Genomic DNA, 22,109 nt, shown 5'->3' with positions numbered 1-22,109 from the left:
GTATATCATATATATATATACATAAAAATTTATTATAAAAGTCATAACACTTACCTACTTTATAAATCCGAAGAATTCCAAAATGAAATGTTTTTCGTTTGAAATTTTTATTCTCAAATAATATATGCATAGATTATCCCTTCATTATTTTGAGATGACATACCACACAATAAAATTTTATAAATGTAAGATCACGATATGAATTTCAATATGTGACTTAAAAACAGAATAGCTGAATTCCAGATGAAAATAATTATTCAAAATTAAGAAATACTTAACAAGAAAACGGCAAAAATGTATTAATAATCAACGCAGATGATAGCATTTCAAATAATTCAGATGATTCTTTATTATTATTTTCCGAATTACATGGGTATAGAAATATTTATTATTCTATAAAGAAGAAGGTTATTCTACAACTATTACAGCTCTACACTTCTGAAATAATATTTATTCATTGGAATGAAGAAAGCAAAGAGTGCACTAAAATAACTTCACTTTAACTTATAATGAATTGAGGACAAAAAATGTATTTTACCGTAATACACACATCTGTAAAAGTATGCGATCACGAAATTGAAACTTTTCGGTTGCAAGTGTTTCAGAATGATTTACCAATGTTCGTTGCTTCAAGTTCTTCAGCCTTTTTGTTTGGGAAATTTTGCTTTTTATTTGCTGCTGAAAAAAAAAAACGTCTTACTCTACCAATGATTCTAGTAGGACTAAATGAAAACTTAATAAATTGTTGTCTGAAAATATCCACCCCGCTAGAGGGCGTATTCAAGAGTTGCGATCGCTAAAGCTTCCGTACTTTCAAATTTGTTACAGAAAATTGTAAAAAATGTACAGTGGATGAGAAATATGTATACAAATTATAGTGATTTTTATTATAGTTATTTATATTACATACAATATAGTTATTATAGTATTCGAATTTATTTATTATGTACTAATCTTATTTAAAATTCACCATTTTTTTAAAGGAAAAATTGCAAAATTTTGCTAAAAAGCAGTTTTTTTTCCTTCTTTTTTTAATACAAAACATTTTTTTTACTAAATATTTTTAAAGTATTAAAACGTAGGTATATAAAATTTTATAAAAATTAGGCGATAATTACACTAAGTACTTATACTTATGACCGAAAAGACACAAAGATTTGGAACAGATAAATTTTCAAGTTTTATTTCAAAATAAGTTGTGCAAGAAACTACATTTATTTAATAAATTTTTTATAAGAAAGAATAAATTTCTTGGAAATGCATTCATAAAATATCTTGGCAAATGTTTATAAGAAAAGTTATAAAATATCTGGGTAAAAATTATCTTTGAAATCAGAAATCTAATTTAATCACAGATTTAAACACATTCTATTCGAATGTTCGAATCGCTTTCACCAGCAAACTGTTAGGTGAAAGACATCAGATAGTTAGGAGGGAAAATGAAGATGCTGATCTCTCAAAGACTAGATATCCTTATCCCTAGACATATCCTTGATAGCAATGAAAAATGACGTCATTTTGAAGTCTTTTTTACACCAAGGGAAAACCTGTAACCTCTCGCCTTCGATAGAAAAATGACGTCATTTTGACGTCACGTTTCTACACCTAGGGAAAACCAGCCTCGCGTTTTCGAACGGATTTGGCTAACGGACTGTGATCTTCATTTTATGTCTTTCACCTAACAATTTGCTGGTGAAAGCCATTCGAACGTTCGAATAGAATGTGTTGAATACTGTGATTAAATTAGACTTGTGATTTCAAGGATAATTTTTATACAGATATTTTATGACTTTTTGTAACCGCGATATTTTATTAATATATTTCACAGAAATAATATTTTCTCACACAAATTTATTGTTTCATACAATAAATCGATTAAATAAATTACTTTCTTGCTCAACTTATTGCGAAATAAATCGTGAAAAATTTTTTTCTCTCCAAATTTTAATGTATTTTTGGCATTATATGTTTAGTATAATTATCGCCTTATTTTATTAATTTTTTTACCTACCTCGTAATATTTTTAAATTATTTAATATAAAAATATACTTCGTAGTTAAAAAAATTAAAAAAATTATTTTTTAGTAAAATCCTGCAGTTTTTCCTTTAATAAAAGTGAAAAAAAATTGACCAGTTATAAATGAGAATGGTACATAATAAATAAATCATATTACTGTATGTACTTATTCATGTATAATTTTCTGTGAGAAATTTGTAAGAATGGAATCTTTTTCAATAAAATAATTTTCGAAATTATGTTAAAGTTTCTGATAACTTCAAATGCATAATTAAGAAACATATTTTCATTTTTTTCCTTTATTTTTCTGTTCACCTTGTGAATCTAAATAACAACGCCAAACGGTACAGCAGATGCGAAAATTTTCTTTTAAATAAAACAATGCAAAAAGATATTTTTGCTCTCATATCTATAAAACCGTAATAAAATGGATAAATTTTTTATTTAAATATGTCATATTTTAGTAAATTAAAATTTCCAAACACAATTCTAAAATTTCTGTTAAAAATTGTATATCAATTCTTGAACAAGAAAAACTTTTTAGTTATTTCTTAAACTGTTGTTTGACATTTGACCTTTTAAATTTTTTGCTTAACAAAATGGTAAATTACAGAACCATTATTATTAATTAGTGAACAAAAAAAAAAGCAGTAGCACAATGTTTTTTTTCTTCTCTGTTTTGAGATTCTTTATTAAATATCGGCTAAGTTATTCTAAAGATACTCAGTTAAAGTCATTTGTTATTATTAAACTGACGTTATTTGGCTTTATTCAAATAATATTTTAGATTATCCTAATGAATGCGATCTATTCTTCTTCAAAAAGTTTTTAATTTATCTATGCGACACGTGAAAAAAAAGTTTCTTCGAATAACTTTTTCATAATTCATTTGCATACACAATGTAATATGCAATACGGGAAAAAAAAACGAGTGGGACTATTTCGTAATTGAAAATTTCTTTAATTAAAACTATTGTAAATATTTCCTTAGTATTTAACTACTAACACGGATTTGTAACATAAAGAATCGCAAATAACTTCTATGGCAATACCAAAAGCGATGAAATTGTATATCTAAAAATTCTAACTTAAAATATTTCAATAAAAAATAAATTGCGCCTACTTGGCAGACTTGTTTTCTGAGTTGGGTTCAATATAAGAGGGTAATAAAAAAACTTAATATGAAGAACAGAAACTTTTTCAATATTATCATTTTTGAATGAAAGTTTTAGATGCATAATTAAGAAACCTATTTTTTTAAATTTTTTATTTTTATTTTTCTGTTCGTCTTTTTCGGTTGTCTTTTTAAGTTTTCTTGGTGATAAACTATTCAAATTATTGGTGTTTGTATAGTAATCAATCACTATTTGTTGAAAAAAATGCATATTTTATACAATAGAATATATTTATTTTAAAAAATATATAAGGTAATGTTGTTTATTTTTAGCTTTTTTTTTAAATACAATTTTTAAAAAAGTAAGAATCTCTAGCTGGAGCTCAATTTTCTTGTAATTAATGAAAAGAATTGGAGATCAAAGATAATTCAAAAGTCATTATGGAGAAATCTTCAGAGGAAGGCATTGCCCCACACTGGGCTATCTGGCCAACTATGATGATTATGATGAAGATTCTCAAGACCCCTATGCACTGCCCTAGTGTGCCCATGCTTAAAGCCGGTACTGAATTGAATGGTTATTTACTTTGTATTATCTTGAACAATATCTTATTAAAATCTGTTCTGGAGATGAGCAATCCAATCAAAAAATTATCCTTATAAAGTGGGTACTGAATTGAATGGTTATTTATTACGTATTATCTTGAACCAAGTCTTATTAAAATTTGCTCTAGGAGATGAGCGATCCAATCTAAAAATTCTCCTTATAAAGCGGGTACTGAATTGAATGGTTATTTATTTTGTATTATCTTGAACCTAGTCTTATTAAAATCTGCTCCGGAGATGAACGATCCAATCTAAAAATTCTCCTTATTTTGATTTCTAGTGTAATTACCTCAAACTGTCTTTTGCAAAACTGAAATTAAAAGCCATTCAATATGGGTTAAAATGTACTGCGACCTACACATCAAAACTCCAATTTTTTCTTTTCTAAGTTTTAATGTTAAGAATTTTTTTTTCTTTCTGTCTAGCCAAAAAGCGGGCATGGCCTATCAGCAGAAAATGCCTTATATGTGACACTTGATGTCGTATAATATACGAGTAAAACAGTTTGACAAATGTTTAATATTTTTTAAAAAATATTGCAACCAACGTTAATATTCAATGAATAACTTAAATTCATACAGAGTTTCGTTTTAGTACTCTAAAGATATTTTCGAAATTCTTTTGCCAAGGAGAATAAACAAAATCTGCAGTTTAAGGAATGTCAATTCGAAGCAGAGCTATAATTTAAAAATTTTTTCTATCTGTGCTTTAAAACAGACAAATAGTTTAAATATTTAAAAAAAAAAAAAAATTAATTATTGCATTTTTAAGTTGCCAATTTGGCGTGATTTCTCCATCAAGAAGAGAATTTATTCACTTATTCTCAATTAAAAAAAAAAACAAATGTTTCTCAGTCAACCAATTACTTTTTAAATATTAAGGAATTGAGATCACGAACGCTTTTTATTTTCACGAAACTGACTTTTCTTCCCAGTGACATTTTGTGCTATTTTCAGAATCAGCATAGAGGGCGCTGGCTAAAGATAGGCTTAACTTAACTTGACTACCTAACAGTCTTGGATAACTGTTGCAAAACCTCACAGCTATGAAAGGAGCACAGTGTTTGCAAAAAAGAAGTCTTCGGAAAACCAGCTTTACGTTGTCCGTTTTTTAAAAAAGATAATACAGGTAATAATCAGAATTGAGCTTATTCTTTAAAAGAAAAAGGAAGGAAGAAGAAGTAGAAGAAAGAAAGAAGATGTGCTGGTAGGGGGTGGGGGTGAGTGCTCCCCGATCAATGGAGAGTGAGATGTGTTTTAGTGGAAAATCTTGTCGCAAATCAAGCGGTCGACTGGAAGAGAGGAGGAGGGGACACGTGTTCCCGAGTCGGAGTCGGACACGGAAAATACATTAGTAGAACACAAGTCTCTTCTGCTGTATCCACAGAAGGAAAAGTCGAATAAAAAGAAATGACCACGAATTGTTAAAGAATCGTCCACTTCCCTTTCTTTCACAGACCGAGACAGTCTTCTGCGAACGAATCCTTCATTAGGATTTACACAAGTTTCATTCTCGTTTTATCGGTTGCAGTTCAAAATACTCGCTCAAAACTCATTTTTAGAAATCATATCTAGAGAGGAGAAAAAATGAATATCTTTCTTCAACACTTTGTCGGTAAAGATCGGTGAAAGCAAAAAAGGCTTCTTTGATTTTTTTATTCCTTAAGAGTCGATATTTCTCGCAAAAATAAAGAACATGTAGTTTACAAAATATAAAATTATTTTAGAAACTTTTTGCCCATCAAAAAACTTTTCCCCCATATGTCAATCTGAATTTTAAAAATCTGCACTTTTAAAAAAAGAAGAAAAAAGCTATAAAGCAGGGGTTTCCAACTTACACGAGGGCGGGGGCCACAATTGAAAACACAAATCAAATAAACATTTTATGTAGGACTCTTTTATGTTTGAAGGAACATTACTGTCAGATTTTTACCAAGTTGTACAAAACAAAAGTATTGAATTACAAATTAAAATAAGAAGTAGATTTTTAAAAATGTTTAATTGCATATTAAAAAATTCGGGCTACAATAACTTTAATATGCACCCATGTATTAATTATTAATGTGCAATAGATATCTAATTCTTAGATATAAAACTTTAAAAGGTTGGTATATAAACTTACATAGTAGTACACGAAATGTTCAATGACAAAATTGAGGTTTGTCTGCTGCAACCACCAGATAATAGATATTTACATTTTAAATTGAAAATTTACAAATGTGTGTGTAAATAATTTCGTCCAAAATGAGTGGTTTCAAAAAGTTAAATCGGAGAATATCTTCGAGAAAATTTCTGATACACACATGCTAAATTATATTCACAAAATACAAAAAAAATGAAATAAAAAGGAGCAACATACACGATAATTTTTGTATTGGAATAAATATTTTCTTGGATGCAAAACCTGAGAAATTTTTTTTCTTGGTATGATAAATTTCACAGAAACGAAGAAATTAGGTTTTTATTAACGAGAAAAGTAGTTTTAACCCATACAGATTTTTTAAGAAAATTGTCCTCCAAAAAATGACAACTGATATATTTTAGTTCGCGGGTCACAAAAAAAAGCAGTGGTTTCCAACTGGCGGCCCGGGGGCCGCCAGTTGGAAACCACTGCTATAAAGGATACTGATTGTGTGACTTTATAAAAAGAAATAAATAAGACTTAGTTTTTCGAGACTTATAAAAATTCAAATAAAGAAACAGCATTTATCTTTCTTGTAGTATGCATTTTAATTTTAAAAAATTTCAATATAAATGTAAACATTTATGTCTACATAAATCAACCTCGAGCTTGTAAAATGAAGATCTCGAGATAAAGAGGGAGAGAGAGATTTCTCTACAATTCTCTACAATTGCAATAACTTTCAAACAAATTGTAACTTCAAAAGAAAAAAAAAATTGCACTCGCATAAAATTTTTTAAATAATGGTATTCCAGTGGTTTGTAATGCGTCCGGCATGGAATGTTTTACCTCAAGTTTAACAGTTGAACATCCTCGGATCAATCACGGAATGTTAATTCTTTTTAATTCATTCTTTTTAATTCTTCGTTCATTTTTCTACAATCCTGCGAAATTTTAAGTTTCTAAATGTTTTACGCACCAAAACAAAATGCAAAGTTAAGCTTAAAACAGCGGCGACACTCACGAATAAGAGAGAAATGAATTCAGAATAAAAGATTTTGTGTGGAGAGAGTGTTTACTGACCGACACTATTTTCAAGTATTCCTTTCATGAAAACTTACACAATAAAAAAGCATTCTTAATAACTTTTGATTTAATGATAGAAATTTTCTTACCGGGACTTTATCTTAATAATTCGGGGGTCTAACCTTTAATATGCTAATAAATTAGTGCAAACGATATTTATTCATAACTTTATTTATAATGCAGACGATATTTATAAGTTTTTATTGTGCAGACGATATTTATTACACATGATTTATAAGTTTTGAAATTAGACGCAAAAAAATACTTCCTCTGAATAAATGTTACCTTTTTTTCCTGACGGATTTGAATTCTTGACCTTCAAAATATGAGACGAGTTGGGGGGAGGGAGCCGCAGATTGGAAAATAAGGTCCGGAAAGTCAAATCAGCAAAGGAAGTCGAATTTTTTTACGCAACGTGTTAATTGCACTTTTAGCGTATTTCATAATGCAAAATTTTTAAGCAAATCGAAAAGTTTTTGAATGCATTTATGGATTTGTTTATCCAAAGATAATGCCATGTAAAAAAATAATTAATAATTATTTAATAATAGTCGAAAAAGTTTTGAATTGTAAGGTAAGCAAATTTTTACATCGTTTTAAAAAATTTTGTTTTAAGGTGCTAAATACAAAATTAGAACAAAATCTGTTAAATATTTCTGGAGGAAAAAAAAAAATTAAAAACTTAGAAACTATTCGACCGATTTTGTTTGAATTTTGTATTTTGCCATTTTAAACTAGATACTTTAAAATGACGCAAAAAGTTTGTAAGCCTTACAATTAGAATTTTTCTGACTATTATTAAATAAAAGAATAAATATTTATTAAAAATTGTTTTCTTTCATGCAGTTATCTTTTTATAAATAACTTTCATTATTGGAGCAAAATATTTCTTGAATTTCTTAATAAGTTCTCGAAATAAAGCAAAATTAAAAAAATTAAGATTAAAATTAAGCTTTCTAACTTTCAAAACATCTAAATTTACGATCGCTCTCCGGACGAAACTATCTGAACCCTATATTCCAGATTACAATTCCCCTCTCTTATATTTGGAGGATCAAGAATCCGAATTAGTCATCCGAAAAAAGTTATATTTATTCAGAGAAAGAACGTTTTCGTGTTTGATTTCGTAATTTAAAATATCTTTTGCACCAATTTAATAGCATATTTAAGGTGAAGCCCCCCAACCATTAAGATTCAGTACATAAAATTCCAATCATTAGATTAAAAGTTATTCAGGGTATTCATATTTTTTTGCGTGCTGTAGTTATCATACACAATTATTTAATCTGATGACGCCATCTATGTGGGAATGAACGAATTAAATTAAATTTAATTTTGTGTTTTATATAAATATATTTAATATAGAAAATTTAAGTATTGTTACTATTGATATTATTCAATATTAACTAATATATTTAATTAAATCAATAAAACTAGTAATTATTAATTTAATTAAATTTATAATTAATAATAATTTTTATTTAAACAAAGGAAAGGAATATTATGTTTGTTGCGTATATTCATATGAGTTAATAAATGATTTAAGAAAGCCTCATATATTCAAAAAGTCTAACATTTATTAAAAATAAAAGCTATTGATTTCATATATTTAATTAATATAAACTAAAGAATATTATACTATTTAGTAACGTATATTATTTAATAATATTAAATGTTTATTAATAATTAATTCTTTTAATTTACATAATTTTTGAATAGGTATAAAATAAAATAAATATTTATAATTAGTATATAAAAATTAGTATTAATTAATTTTGGGATACACTGATGTTTTTTTACTACACTGATGTTTTTTTAAGGTCAAGTACCATTGCCCGGTATATATTTGCCCGATACTCCAAACACTGATGTTTCTTCTAATCTATCGTCAGTGAGTATTAAAATATAGAATAAATATATGAAATAAATATAATAATATTAACGAATAAATTAATATAAAATTGGATATAACAAATATTTCGGACATTCACCAAAGCCGACTATGTGATTGTTGACATTCACCGGTGAGAGTCAGAAATAAGGGTATTTAGCCGGACATACACCAAGCGACTACGTGAATGTCGACATTCTCCAGATTTCGGTGTTTCGCCGTAACATATATATTAATAAGTGCGCATAATAACGTTGTATTAGAGAAATTGTTGCGCAGGTATATATTAATGACTCCATATATAATATCCATATACATATGCATGGCATATTAAAAGCTCCATACATAATATCCATATGTATGCAAAATATATTTTATACATATAAATGACTCCATATCTCCCCTTAAAATTAACCTATAAAAATTAAACACGGTCTGGTATTTTATTATAAAATAATATATAATTATACCAAAGGAAACAATTATAGACAAATAAAGAGGGCTCACAATGTGGCACAATATTTAAATTTATATGTAGACCTCGGATTTAACGCACTCCTTGAATAAAATCTTCCCGCATTTATCAATAATGTCAAAAAAGTCCGTTATTAAGATGGCCTTCCTTATCTACTATCCGGAAATACCGGCGTGCTTAGTTATATTTTTACCACTCAACTATTTATACATTCCATGATTTCTTTATTTTACTTCGGTTGAGGGGGGTAACAAAAGAACTTTTTCTCTTCAAGGGATGAAGATCACATCGCGTTTGTTAAAGTGGTGTTCATCTTTCAAGTGTCAAGTGCGTCATCACACATTGAGGTGGTAACCATTATACGCGTATGTTACTCCACGACCCCCCTGGCACTGCACTGTGAGCAGTGAAACAAATTCCATTCTCCTCTCGCATGTTTATCGATCGAACAATGGAAGAAGGTCAATTTGACGTCATTGGGAACTTAAAGGTGGCGCTTTTGCTTCTCATTTATTGAGAAATCGTACTGAATAATGGCTGGAAAACGATAACGCTTTTTCCCTTGTTGAAAAAGCAAGTATTATTTTATTTTATTTAATAACCGCCGTTGAACAGCTGACCCAATTTGTGGGTTTACGACTACTAATGTTCAACTACGTAGCCTTGTAATTTTGAACCCAATCCAGAAGACAAGGAAATACCTGGATCAAGTATTGGGAGAAATTCCTTCGTGGAGGACTTTTAGATAAAACTATCCCGCATTTGCGTTACATGGAGAGGAAGACTACGATAACCTCCCACGGTTAGCCTGACGGCAAGGGGACCTTTTCCATTCCTCCAGACGTACCTAGTACTCCCTTTACTTTTATGGAATCAACGCCAACCAGAGAGTGTTCTTGGCGATGATGGCGTAGAGTAGCATATAAGAGAGTAGGGGAAATAGGGGGGACTTGCCATGCCGTCAGAGTTCGAAAAAACTCAGAAATTTTACCCGTCCCCGAGGACGGCTTGACCAACAATGTACCCGTCCTCCTTTGAAACTAACCGGTAACTTCTAAATAAATAAAAATATTATTTACTCTTATTTATTGCAAGCATTTATATAAATTGCACAATGAGTTAGTAGTCACTAAGGATTACAAATACTACTAGGATTACATTATACAGTAACAAAAGAAATATTAGTTACTTATAGTAACCTAGTATTTCTTTTATGAAATTATTTATTTCTTTTGTGAAATAATAAAATGACAAAGGTCAAGTTATCTGGAATGTCAATTTATCCGAGGGTACTGCGTTTTTTAAATGAATCAAATATAACGTTTGCCAGTTCCACAATCAAGCCAATGATTTACAGAGGTTTTTGCACAGAAATCTGAAAGGGGTTTTCCATTGAGGTAGATGTTCATAGTTGCGTTTAACGCTTCTTATTTAAGACCAGTACATATTGCTTTTTTTTTTTTTTTTTTTTTGAATATGGTTAACAANTTTTTTTTTTTTTTTTTTTTTTGTAAGTTCATTGCTGAAAAGCCTATTTCAACCGCTGCAGTACTCAGAGAAAACATCAATTCCACCATGCTCAGTATGTTGCTGTATTTCTAGATTAGAGGGTCATTTTAGAAGTGAGGCGATAGACTCTTGTAAGATAACAAAAATTGAAAATGTATCACGAACATTAACGGGAAAATGGCCGTCCGCGCGGACGTCGGATTCAAGAAATTCGTTGTCCGCGGGGAATTTTTGACCACCGAGGACGGGCGGACGGGCTGTTTTTCGAGCCCTGCATGCCGCATTTGCGTTCAAATCACGCCCGAGCTCAAGTCAATATACCCATTAAATAGTTGGACCTGTCTGATTCAATTTAAACGCTTCGCTTTACCGGTGGTTATCTAATGGTATGGGGGAGAAGAAATGCCGCTTCTGTATTGACTCTGATTTTAAAAGGAAAAGGCTGAGGGAAAAAAAAAACATCCAAGGAAAAAGAAAATAATTTTATTTTTTAAATAAAAAATGAAAGCTTGTTGTCGATTTTCACAGAATTATTTTGGTTCAGAACACGTTTCTCACCTGTAGGTAGATCGCTATTATTGATTTGATATAAAGAACAGGACTCTTTATTCAAAATCTAAAATACTAGGTTTGCAAAACCCTTACCCGTATAGGCTACCAGTCCAGCTCGCCACAACCCCGGGAGCGAGCCTGATCAGCTGGTATTTATTGAAATGAAATTGCATAATACATAATACATAGTAGCTTGCTTTAGATAATTTTTACAATAAAATTTAGGATACAAAGTTTTGCAGATGACAAAGGTCTATAAATAATTCCATTGGTATGGTAGTATAGTATATATATAATATATTACCTGATAGAGCTTGAAAATGATAGATTAATATTAAGGGTAGATATGGGGCCATGTATATGCAGTATATGAGCATTAATTTCGCCATGTTAACTCTATTTCACACATTTAGAAATATACTCATACATACTCTCCTTGTGCCACATGGTGGGCGGGCCCCTAATTTGTCTATAATCATTTCCTTTTTTATGGTAATGTATTATGTTATAATATAATGTCCTACCGAGCTTTAAAAGAATAGGCTAATATTAAGGAGACATATGTGCCGTATATATACAGTATATGAGTAATAACTAGTAAGGGGATATATTGGGCCATATATAGGCAATAATTTCTAAAATTTAACCCTCTTAGTAATTTACGCACTTAGAAAAGGAAAAAATAATGATTCTAAGTAAAGAAATATTTTATTTACGTTAAAATATTGTAAAATAAATAAAAGAAATATTTTTTTAAATGTAATTTTTACTGCAGTTTAAATGTAATAATCAATATCAGTCTTACATATTATTTTTTTTAAATATAATTTTTAAACACCTGGGGTTCGAGCCCCTCTCGGAACTAGCAGTTTTCGGCTTCATATAACTTTAACCTACCGGTCATATCTTGCCGTCGTATTTATAACGATCTTTATAACTAATTTCTGCGGTTTACCATACTGTGCCACATTGTGGGCCACCTTATTTGTCTGTAATTACTTCCATTCGTATGGTAGTATAGAATGTTATATAAAATATTCGACCGAGTTTGAAAATTACAGGTTAATACTTAAGGGAGATATGGGGTCCTATAAATATACAGAATATGAGCTATAATTTCCCCCATTTTAGCACTATTATATGCACTTAGAAATATATACTTACCTACTCACATATTGTGCATATTATCGGCCCCCTACTTTGTTTATAATTATTTTATTTGATATGATTGTAAAGTATATAACAATATAATGTATGACCGAAATTTAAAATTATAAGTTAATATTACGGGAAGATGTGGGGTTATATATATAGATATATAAGTATGGGGTTATATATAGATATGTAACCCCACATCTAGAAGATAATATATATGGAGTTTATAAGCAACAATTTCTCCATTTTAACGTTTTTAGTAAAATTTGCACTTAGGAAAGGAAAGAACAACAATTTTAAGTAAATGAATATCTTATCTACTTTACAATATTGTAAAATGAATTAAAAACAAATTAATCTTCATCATTTCAACATATTTTTTGCCTTGTGCATTAAAAGAAGACCATATTAATTCTGAGAAAGAACGCTTTTATGTTTTTCTCTTCTAAATAGGAAAATCTACATCATTCCAATATATTTTTTGCTTTGTTAGTTAAAAGAAGATTATGTTGATGAATTAACGTTTTTGTATCTTGCCTTCCTAAGTATGATAGTCTACATTATTAAGATAACATATTAGTAAGAGAAAAACTGTCAATTTCGTCAAAAGTTATTTTGCAACATTCGTCGATTTCAGTAATCGCTATTTCGCTAAAATTTGTTCAAATAAGATAAGTGATTTTTAGGCTTGAACACTATCAGAGTTGAGTGACAAATGATGAATTGCTTATAATTACAACTAATTGTAATTACAATTGTAAATAAATGTAATCATATTTGTAGATCATTGAAATTTGTAAGCACTCTTCAATGCTATCTGGAATCATGCTTTCAATCATATAGAATTATGATTGCTTATAAGCACTATTAGAACAATGATAATTGCTTTTAATCATGATTGAAAGTATGCGATTACATTTTGATCAGCTCTTAATGATACAAATGTTGGTATTTTGCAAAATTATATTGATTTAATTCACAAAAAATTGAATTTTAATTTGTTTTCCTTTCTAATGCAAGGGGAAAAAAAGGAAACTTTATCTTTTTGGTTTTCTTCACATTTTATGAAAGTTATAATTAAAAGCATTTTTGCCTCTATTTTTTTGGATATCATTCCTTCCTGCGATAATTTTTAATTCAAATAAAAATCCTATTATTCCCTGAATTACTGATTAGTATTGAGCACTTTTGAACATTTTATATATATAATGAAAATGAATGATATTAATAAATTTTAATTATGTTGTTCTTAATTAGAAATCAAATTACATATTTTTTAATTTATCACACCACTCTTAAAAATATTTACTTAAATAACACTTTAATCTCATCTTAATAAAAATATTTCTATCGCGAATTTTCTGGAAAATTGGATTTTGTTATAAAGGGATTTCGTTATAAAGAGATTCTACTGTTGGTAAAAGTCGTCTTGGTAGGAAGGGGCAAAATAAGAAAAAAACTGTGATAAAATTTGATCTTTTCTTCTTCACATTAACATGAGTTTCTAATTTTAAAGCCAGTAGAAATTCAAATTCACGAATGGTTGAAAGTAAATGCTAGAGAAAAGAACAATGAAAATGAGATGCAAGATTAAAGAACAGAATTCAATCTTTCTCATTTATTTACAACTTCAGAGATAAAGTTAAATTGTGTTCCAATGGATAGTGTTTTCTTCACTAGGGAGCGCTGCTGGCTCTTGATTGCCTATACTTCCGGATTACTGTTATTGGTGTGTTTTGAAGATATTTAGCTCACAGCGTGATCATTGTGTTTTGAGACTCTCTTGAGCTGTATTTCTTGTATATACGTGTATTTGTAAACATTATTTGTGTTTAAAAGAGGAATCGTTATAAGACTCGTCATTTGAAGACCTGTCATTGCAAGGCGTAAGAATTGTCATTTGAAAAAGGAATCGTTATAAAGCACTTCTAACCTTATCAACACTATACCAACTTGGAAATTTAGGCCTAAATGATAATTTGTAAAATGAACTTAATCTCGCTGTTCGAACAATATGCTTAACGTATGATGGTGCACGGTTTGAACCAAGAACAAAGAGTAATAATGAGGCCAAATCAGAACTGCCAAAAAAGCGAGTTCTCTCAAAATCTAGCAACCATGTCTTTTTTAACAATACATCTCTAAAAAACCAAAACAAATTTTCACTTCAAACTCAGCAGAATTACTTAATATCATTAATATTTTATGAAATACAGCAGATTTGAGCTCAGCAATTATATAATTCATTTCTTTCATTAAAAAAAAATTATCTGTTTGAAAATATCTCCTCTCAGAATAAGGCGTAGTATACTTTCTAACCGGAAGTAGAGTAAGCCAAGATCTGAAGATTGTCGTTGTTTACATTTATATTGAAAACACCATCCATTTCTTGAAAATATTTGAAGGGAGAAACCAAAGGAAAATCAATTATTCGGTATGCTTAACATTTGTTTTTTAACCAGTCGGTATGTTCTACGACCTCTTGACAGTACTTTTGAAGTGTTCTATTGAATCCATTCGAATCGAAAAGGAGCAAAGAAGCTTTGTAGGAAGGGGCAAACCAAGACATCAACTGTGATAAAAATTTGGTCTTTTCTTTTTCACATTAATATGGGTTCATAATTTTAAATCTGGTTAAAATTCAAATTCAAGAACGGTTGTAACCCAGAAAGTATGTAACCTTACGGCAACCTTGTTTCGGAATTTTCTTTTTACTGTCACGAAAAGGTTTACTCTAAAAACCTTTTTTCAATAAAGCAAAAATATTGCAGTTTCAAACCTTTCATCCTAAAAGGATTAAAAATTATTTTTTAAAGATTTTTTAAAAAGTATTGTCACTTAGGTAAAATGGTCATTTAGGTCCAAAATGACGTTTTAGCTGACGTCACACTAGCGATGGGTCTATTAACATTTCATCAGATACATGACGTTGCGAAAAGACACCTTATAATTACCTAGATTTAAGGTTATTTTTATTCTGAGACAACCTCGATGTAAGGTTTTTATATACAGGTTTATTTTCCAAGGTTTTGGATTAGGGTAATGTGCGTGGAATAGAGCAGATTGTCACAGATCTAGTTTTAAGGTTAGAAGGTTTACACGTAAACCACATAAAAAACCTTTTTAGGTTTACATTGAAAAGTTTTTGCTGAGTGAAAAATAAACCTTATTTTGCTATCTGGGGAGTTGTCTCTTCGTAGTAAATCCTAGAGAAAAGAACAACGAAAAAGAAATGCAAAGAGGAAAAGAACAGAACTCAATCTTTCTCATTTATTTACAACTGCAGAGATAAATTTTGTCAAGTTAAATTGTCGTCTAATTCATCGAAAAATGTCTGGAAGGAGAAACCAAAGAAAAGTCAAGTATTATTCACTATGTTTAACATTCGTTTTTAACGAGGCGGAATGTTCGAGAACCTCTTGACAGCACTTTTGAAGTGTTCTATTGAATCCGTTCGAATCGAAAAATTCCGTTCTTGTGTCACAATCCGCTTCGTAAACTTTTGATTTGTTGTCATACTCTAAACAGGGAAAGTCCATTGCGTAAGAAGGGGGGTTGTCCATCATGCACGATCCTCTTTCTGAGGCACACTTTATATCATTCACCGGGTGATTCACTTTTTTATTGCAACACAACTCACTGTCTGGCATGAAATCTGTAAAAGAGGACACAGTCGAGTTCACGGAACACTCTGCTTTGTGGACATTTTCTAAACAGAAATCCATCGGATTCCGGCGATTGGCTGGGGGACTATTGGATGTGGCAGTTCTTGCAAGCGACCAAATTTTTGGTCTGCTGTTGGAATCGAAGGTTTCCGAAAACCTAGGGGAAACGTCTTTTGCACTAGGTTTTTTGGCCTGCTGGAATCCCGGGTAGCAGGATGTCCTAACTGGGCTAGAATGTTCTGATGTGATGGAATCTTCTGATGAAAGACTTTGAGTTCGATAACATTCCAGAGCACATGATTGGATGGGGGGAGATGTGGAATAATCGGCAGGGAAAGGTTCTTTGCTGTGGAATGTTTCTGGCTCTTGCTTCAAAAAATCTAAAAATAAAAATAATGTTCTTCAGATTAAATAAAATAAAAGTAATAATTTTTCTTGGATTAAACGTGATTAAATCATTAGATAAAATTTGTAGTTAGAAGGACAATGTGGTTTAAATTCCATCGTCATGTTTGTTAATATGCTAATGATTTCAAAGCATTCATTTTTTCAAAGCATCGACGTAGCGCGCTATATTTTAGAATTTCATTTGAAAAATACTTTCCTACAAAATCATAGCTAAAGTTTTATTACAAATAAAAAAGAATTAAAAGTATTTTAGATTTTTTTTGAAAAATATATTTGCTGCTTACTCCACTCGTGTGAGAAAAAAAATTGAGCTTTAAAGTAAGCTGTCTACTTCAGAACATTATACGATGAACCGTTTCAGCGGGATCAGCAAAATACGAAATGGAATTTTTTGATTAGTTAAACGTTAGCCGTTGTTTTAAAATTAACTATAGACGATTCAATTTTTCAAATATTTTAAAGATATAATCAATGATATTTGCTAGTTTATAGCTCTATTTGATTTTTTAAAAAAATACGTAAAAATTTATTGTACGTACTTTAATATTTAATTATTTTTTATTTGCTATGTTAGATGAATTCAGCATTAGCGTGGTAACATTCGTGAACTACTTCACTAAATTATTATTTCAACAGTTATCTGATATCACGTGTTTAGTAGTAAATCTCCTAAAATGTGTTTCTATAAAGTAAATAGTTTAAAATAAACAATAGTTGGAAGAAAATTAGTAATGTATTCAAAGGTAAAATGAATGGAAAAATGGTACTAAATCGCTTAAAAGAATTGCAAAAAATCGCCATTTATTTATTTTCGTCAAAGATTCTGAATTAATTTAGGTAATATATGTATATCGAAACAAAAGAAAAAGTTATGTACTAAAAGGCAAAATTAATGGAGTGAAGGTATTTATATATTAGGCCCTAAAAATTGCCATATCATTGACGACAATGATGCTTAATTACGTTGATAATGTGTATCAATTGAAATACAAAAATGAGCTGCTAAATAAAAAGCAAAGTTAATAGGAAAAAGAAACTTATTGGCTTTGGGGACATTATTATTCATCATATTTTTAATGATGCCAATACTTAATTAATATATAATTAATACATGATATTAATATATATAATTAATATATAATATTAATATATATAATTAATATTTAATATTGATAATATGCAGTAATTGAAATAAAAATAAACTACGTGATAAAACGCAAAGCTAATGAGGAAAAGGTTAATGGAAAATTCGTTAAGGGGAACCATAAAAAATCGCCAAGCTCAGATGACGCTTCTCTAATTTTTGTAGCATCTAGTATTGGTATTTTGGTAATTAGAGCAGCTTCAATAAGAATTCAATATCGGGTTTTCCGTAGTTTCAGAAAATATTTGTTTCAGAGATAGCAGAGATGGTGTATTAATATTTTAATGAATTAAAAGAGCCGGGGTAGCCTGGTTTGTAGGGCGCCAAACTGGCGTTTGTGAGAACGGGAGTTCGAATCCAGCCAGCCGAAGACTTCACGTGCAGTAAATGGTGACTGGTGCACGTTAAATCTGTCACTTCACAAAGTCCTCCACGCTCCCATTTCAAATTTTACTTCTGGGGGTACTGAATTAGAGATTGATTGTTCTCTGGTTCAGGTCAAAATTACGGACTGTGGATGAATGAATGGACTTATGAATGAGTCCGCCCTATAAATGGGTGTGACTTATGGGTGTGGCAGAAGTCGAATTCTTGGCCAAAGATGGTACCACTGGAAAACAAGAACTTGTTTATTAATGTTCTTGTTGCAAGCCGTACACCATCATACGCTGGCGTTAGCATATTGTTAGAGCAGCGAGATTAATAAGTTTTACAAATTATCGTTTAGGTTTAAATTTCGAAGTATATTGCTGACAAGGCAAGAAGTGTTTTATAATGATTCTTTTCCTTATTTTTCACATGACGATTCCTATGTCTCAAAAAAGTCTTCAAACGACGATTCCTTTTTTAAACACAAATAATAAATCCGGTGGCAAATACAGGTATAGTTTGTCTAAAGTAAGAACTCCCCTAGTCGTTCGACCGGACCCTTGGCGGAGACAATGATAATGAGGTATAACTATAGTAGGGCTGTAGGGTCGCTGTTTAGGACAGGTTTTGGCTCGGGTCGACGAGGGAAAGGGAATATTTTTTTTCGGTATTAGCCCTAGAGTGAAGGGAAACAACCCTCCCTGAAATGTGCTATTGTTGTTTCCATAGCAGCAGACGGCCTCAGAATTTGAGGAGGAGGGGGAGTTCTTACCGTAGACAAACTATATACAAGAAATACTCAAGAGTCTCAAAACGTTGTGAGCCAAATGGCTTCAAAATGCACCGGAAAGAGTATCCGGGGAGTACAGGCACTAAAGAGCTTGTAGAGCTCCCTAGTGTAGAAAGCACCAACCATACGGGATACCGAACTGACGATTCTTTATTTAAAGAATATAGAGAATATAGAGCAACCTTAATAAATAGCTAAATGAAAAAAAAATGAAAACACAGTGTACTGATAGTTTTCCAGATCTCCTTCAAAAGATAGAAGACGTGGAACAATTCTAATTTAAGTAGCTTGGAAAGACCATTATTTGTACCTTTTTGTAGTTATTTGTGTGTACTTGTAATAGTCTCGTATTACTACCGGTCATTGTGATTATTGTTTTACTTATTTCGATATTTTCAGATTGCGCGGTTTCATTGTATTTTAGTGAGTATGCGAGAAGATACTATTTGATATTAGTTTTTTTCCTCCATCATGTGAGAGATTAATGAAGATAGGTAGGTACTTTATTTACGTCGAACTAGGGCTGCACAATTGGCTACTGGCGACTGTCTGGGAAACATCAGAATGATCCGAAGACATGCCATCACAATTTTGATCCTCTGCAGAGGGGATGGCTCCCCTGCTTCGGTTGCCCGACGACCTACGTGCGAAGTCGAGCACTTTACGGTGGAACAGTTTAACGAGGACCGATACAGCGCACCCTCGGTCCCTACGCAGGCTGATCAAAGTAGTAACCATCTCGCTTACTGACCGCAGCCAATGATGCTTGATTTCGGTGTTCTACTGGGAACCGTGTTTTTACGAACAGTCCACTGCGGGACGATTAAATAAAGATAACATTTAATGTAGAGTGGGAATTAAATTATTTATTCACTTCTGTGAAAGATAAAATCATGTGTTTATTGGTGCAATACAGTTTTCAATATTTTAAAAAAAAGCAAATGCAAATAAATGCTATTACACTTGAATTAAAAAAAAAAAAACATAAATATTTCAAATTAGAATGTGAATCTCGAAGTATTTATTGAAAAACACTTCTACTTTATTGTTTTCATTTTAATTTCATTTATTATTTAGATACATGCTCAAGTCAAAATTTTTGATGGTTTTCCATTGATGAACCAACATTATCTTGATTTTAACCATCACCAATTCCATTATAAATCATTATATTCTTTGATGGTAACCAACATAAGTAACCATCATTCCAATCTACGATTTCGGGCTGATTTATGATGGTCTAATATTAGAATAGCAACTTGTTTTGATGGTTTGTTTACGCTTAACCATCAGAAATTTCTATCATAGTTTCTTAGGAATCAAATAGTGGAACGATTATGAACCACCATCATCCCAATGTAGGAATTCGGACTGATTTATGATGGTTTAATTTATTGAAAAGCCTAATTGTTTTGATGGTATATTCCTGAGAACCAACAGGAATTTTCAATGAATTATCGCGAAAATGTATAGTTGGAACCATCATGGATTGTTGTTTCATGAGGATCAAACTTCTCTTGATGGTTAACCATCATAGTATTAAGGAAGCATTTTCCATCATGGAATGATGGAAGTGTGTTGGCATATCTAAATCCATGAACGCATAATGTAAGATGTCGATTGATGGTGATCATTAGAGCCCGGATTTTGATGACCCAAAAAGTCTCAACTAATGCCCTTAAAAAGTTCAAAAAATGCCCTTAAAAAGTGCGAAAAATGCCCTTAAAAATGCGATAAATGCGTTAAAAATGCCTTATGACATGACTTAAATAAAGTAAAAATATTAAACCAAAACAATGTTTTACTCTTTAAAATTATAATGAGTCATTTAAAAAATATATAAAACAGTGCAATTCTTGTTCTACGTTAATTAAAGTTTGACACATATGTTTTATATCCTAAAATAACAAAAAAAGAGGAAAATATGTTGACTCCAAAACATTTTCATTTTGTATAGAAACTTTAATGAATATAACAACTCTCATCTCATAATATTGCTAAATATCAGAATTACATTGGATTTTTAAATGTTTTTTGATATTTTGAAATGTAAACGAGCATCTCTTCTGAAAGTAAATTTTTATTCCTGGAGAAGAGAATTTCCTAGAAAATTGAAATGTTCTAAACTATACAAATCAGAGAAAATGGGAAAGCTGTAACAAAGAATTACTTCTAAAGATTTTATATCAATCAATAACATAATGGAAAAACATAATGACATGCAGGTGGTATTGAAAGCTACAATATGAAATTTAAAATTATAAGACAAATATTGCATTTCATGTAATATAAATGCCCCAATAAATAATGAAAGTTGGAAAAAATTAACAAAAAGCTTAAAAAATGCTTTAAAATGCAAAATGCACACCAAAATGCCCTATAAATCTAAAAAATTGCTCTAAAGGACAAAAAATGTCCAAAAATGCAAAAAATGCAAAAAAATGCAAATGTCATCAAAATCCGGGCCTTAGTGATCATCAAATGATGCTGGATCATCATGAATTGTACTGAAATCAACATTAATCATCAAAATTTTTTGATGGAACCTTCAATAATTTTGACTTGCTTGTTGAAAAAATAACTTAATTTTATTAGTGGGTACTAAATAATCGATACTAAATACCCATAATTACGGACAACGCATTTTAATGACGAACAAGAACGTACACAAAATACAAACACGACAACCACATCACTTCTTAGAACAACATTTTAAAACGAACTGAGGAAAAAAAACATTTGTCCTCTCCAACAGCGACATCTATTGCTTAATATCATTAACAATTAGCCTTATGTGAATACAAATATTTTGGTATTGTAAAATTTTATTTTGATAAATGACTTAATGATTCATTAAGTGATAAAACTGTAATAAATTCACAAAAGTCTATCATAATTTAAATGGTAGAAAGGTATGCCACACCCTACCGTTCAAGTTGCTGCACTCATCTTCTGCTGTATCGTCTGACTTCAGTTCGTGGGGTGATATGCTGTCGTCTTCTTCGCTTGTTTTGTTTCTAGGTTCCCAAGTCATCTTGTTCTCCTTCTTCAAGCGACGCCTAGCATTCGCGAACCACGTCGACACCTGCAATTAGAAATACTCAATTATTTTTCTTCTAATGATCCTGCTCATTCATTCACCTTAATAAAAACTTAGCCACAATTTCGAAAATAGGGTGCTGATTAGGAATTGATTTACAGATTTTA

General features: G+C 30.5%; 1 protein-coding gene and 1 long non-coding RNA gene across 2 annotated transcripts in view; one reads left to right on the top strand and one right to left on the bottom strand.

Annotated features, from left to right (window-relative positions):
• The window catches only part of LOC139425934 (uncharacterized), a 79,333-nt gene that overhangs the window by 6,372 nt on the left and 50,852 nt on the right, over positions 1-22,109 (top strand). The window lies entirely within an intron of this gene.
• The window catches only part of LOC107452260 (Iroquois homeobox protein 6a), a 78,371-nt gene continuing 72,044 nt past the window's right edge, over positions 15,783-22,109 (bottom strand). The window contains exons 5-6 of the mRNA XM_016068621.3: positions 21,831-21,987; positions 15,783-16,571 (exon numbers count right to left, since the gene is read on the bottom strand). Of these exons, the coding sequence (XP_015924107.1) occupies positions 15,892-16,571; positions 21,831-21,987 (837 nt within the window). The 3' untranslated portion in view covers positions 15,783-15,891. The remainder of the gene's footprint in view (positions 16,572-21,830; positions 21,988-22,109) is intronic.

Source organism: Parasteatoda tepidariorum, chromosome 6 (genome assembly GCF_043381705.1).
Source record: "Parasteatoda tepidariorum isolate YZ-2023 chromosome 6, CAS_Ptep_4.0, whole genome shotgun sequence".
NCBI lineage: Eukaryota > Metazoa > Arthropoda > Arachnida > Araneae > Theridiidae > Parasteatoda > Parasteatoda tepidariorum.
The sequence above is the reverse complement of the archived record's forward strand: the minus strand, read 5'-3'. Positions and strand labels throughout refer to the sequence as shown.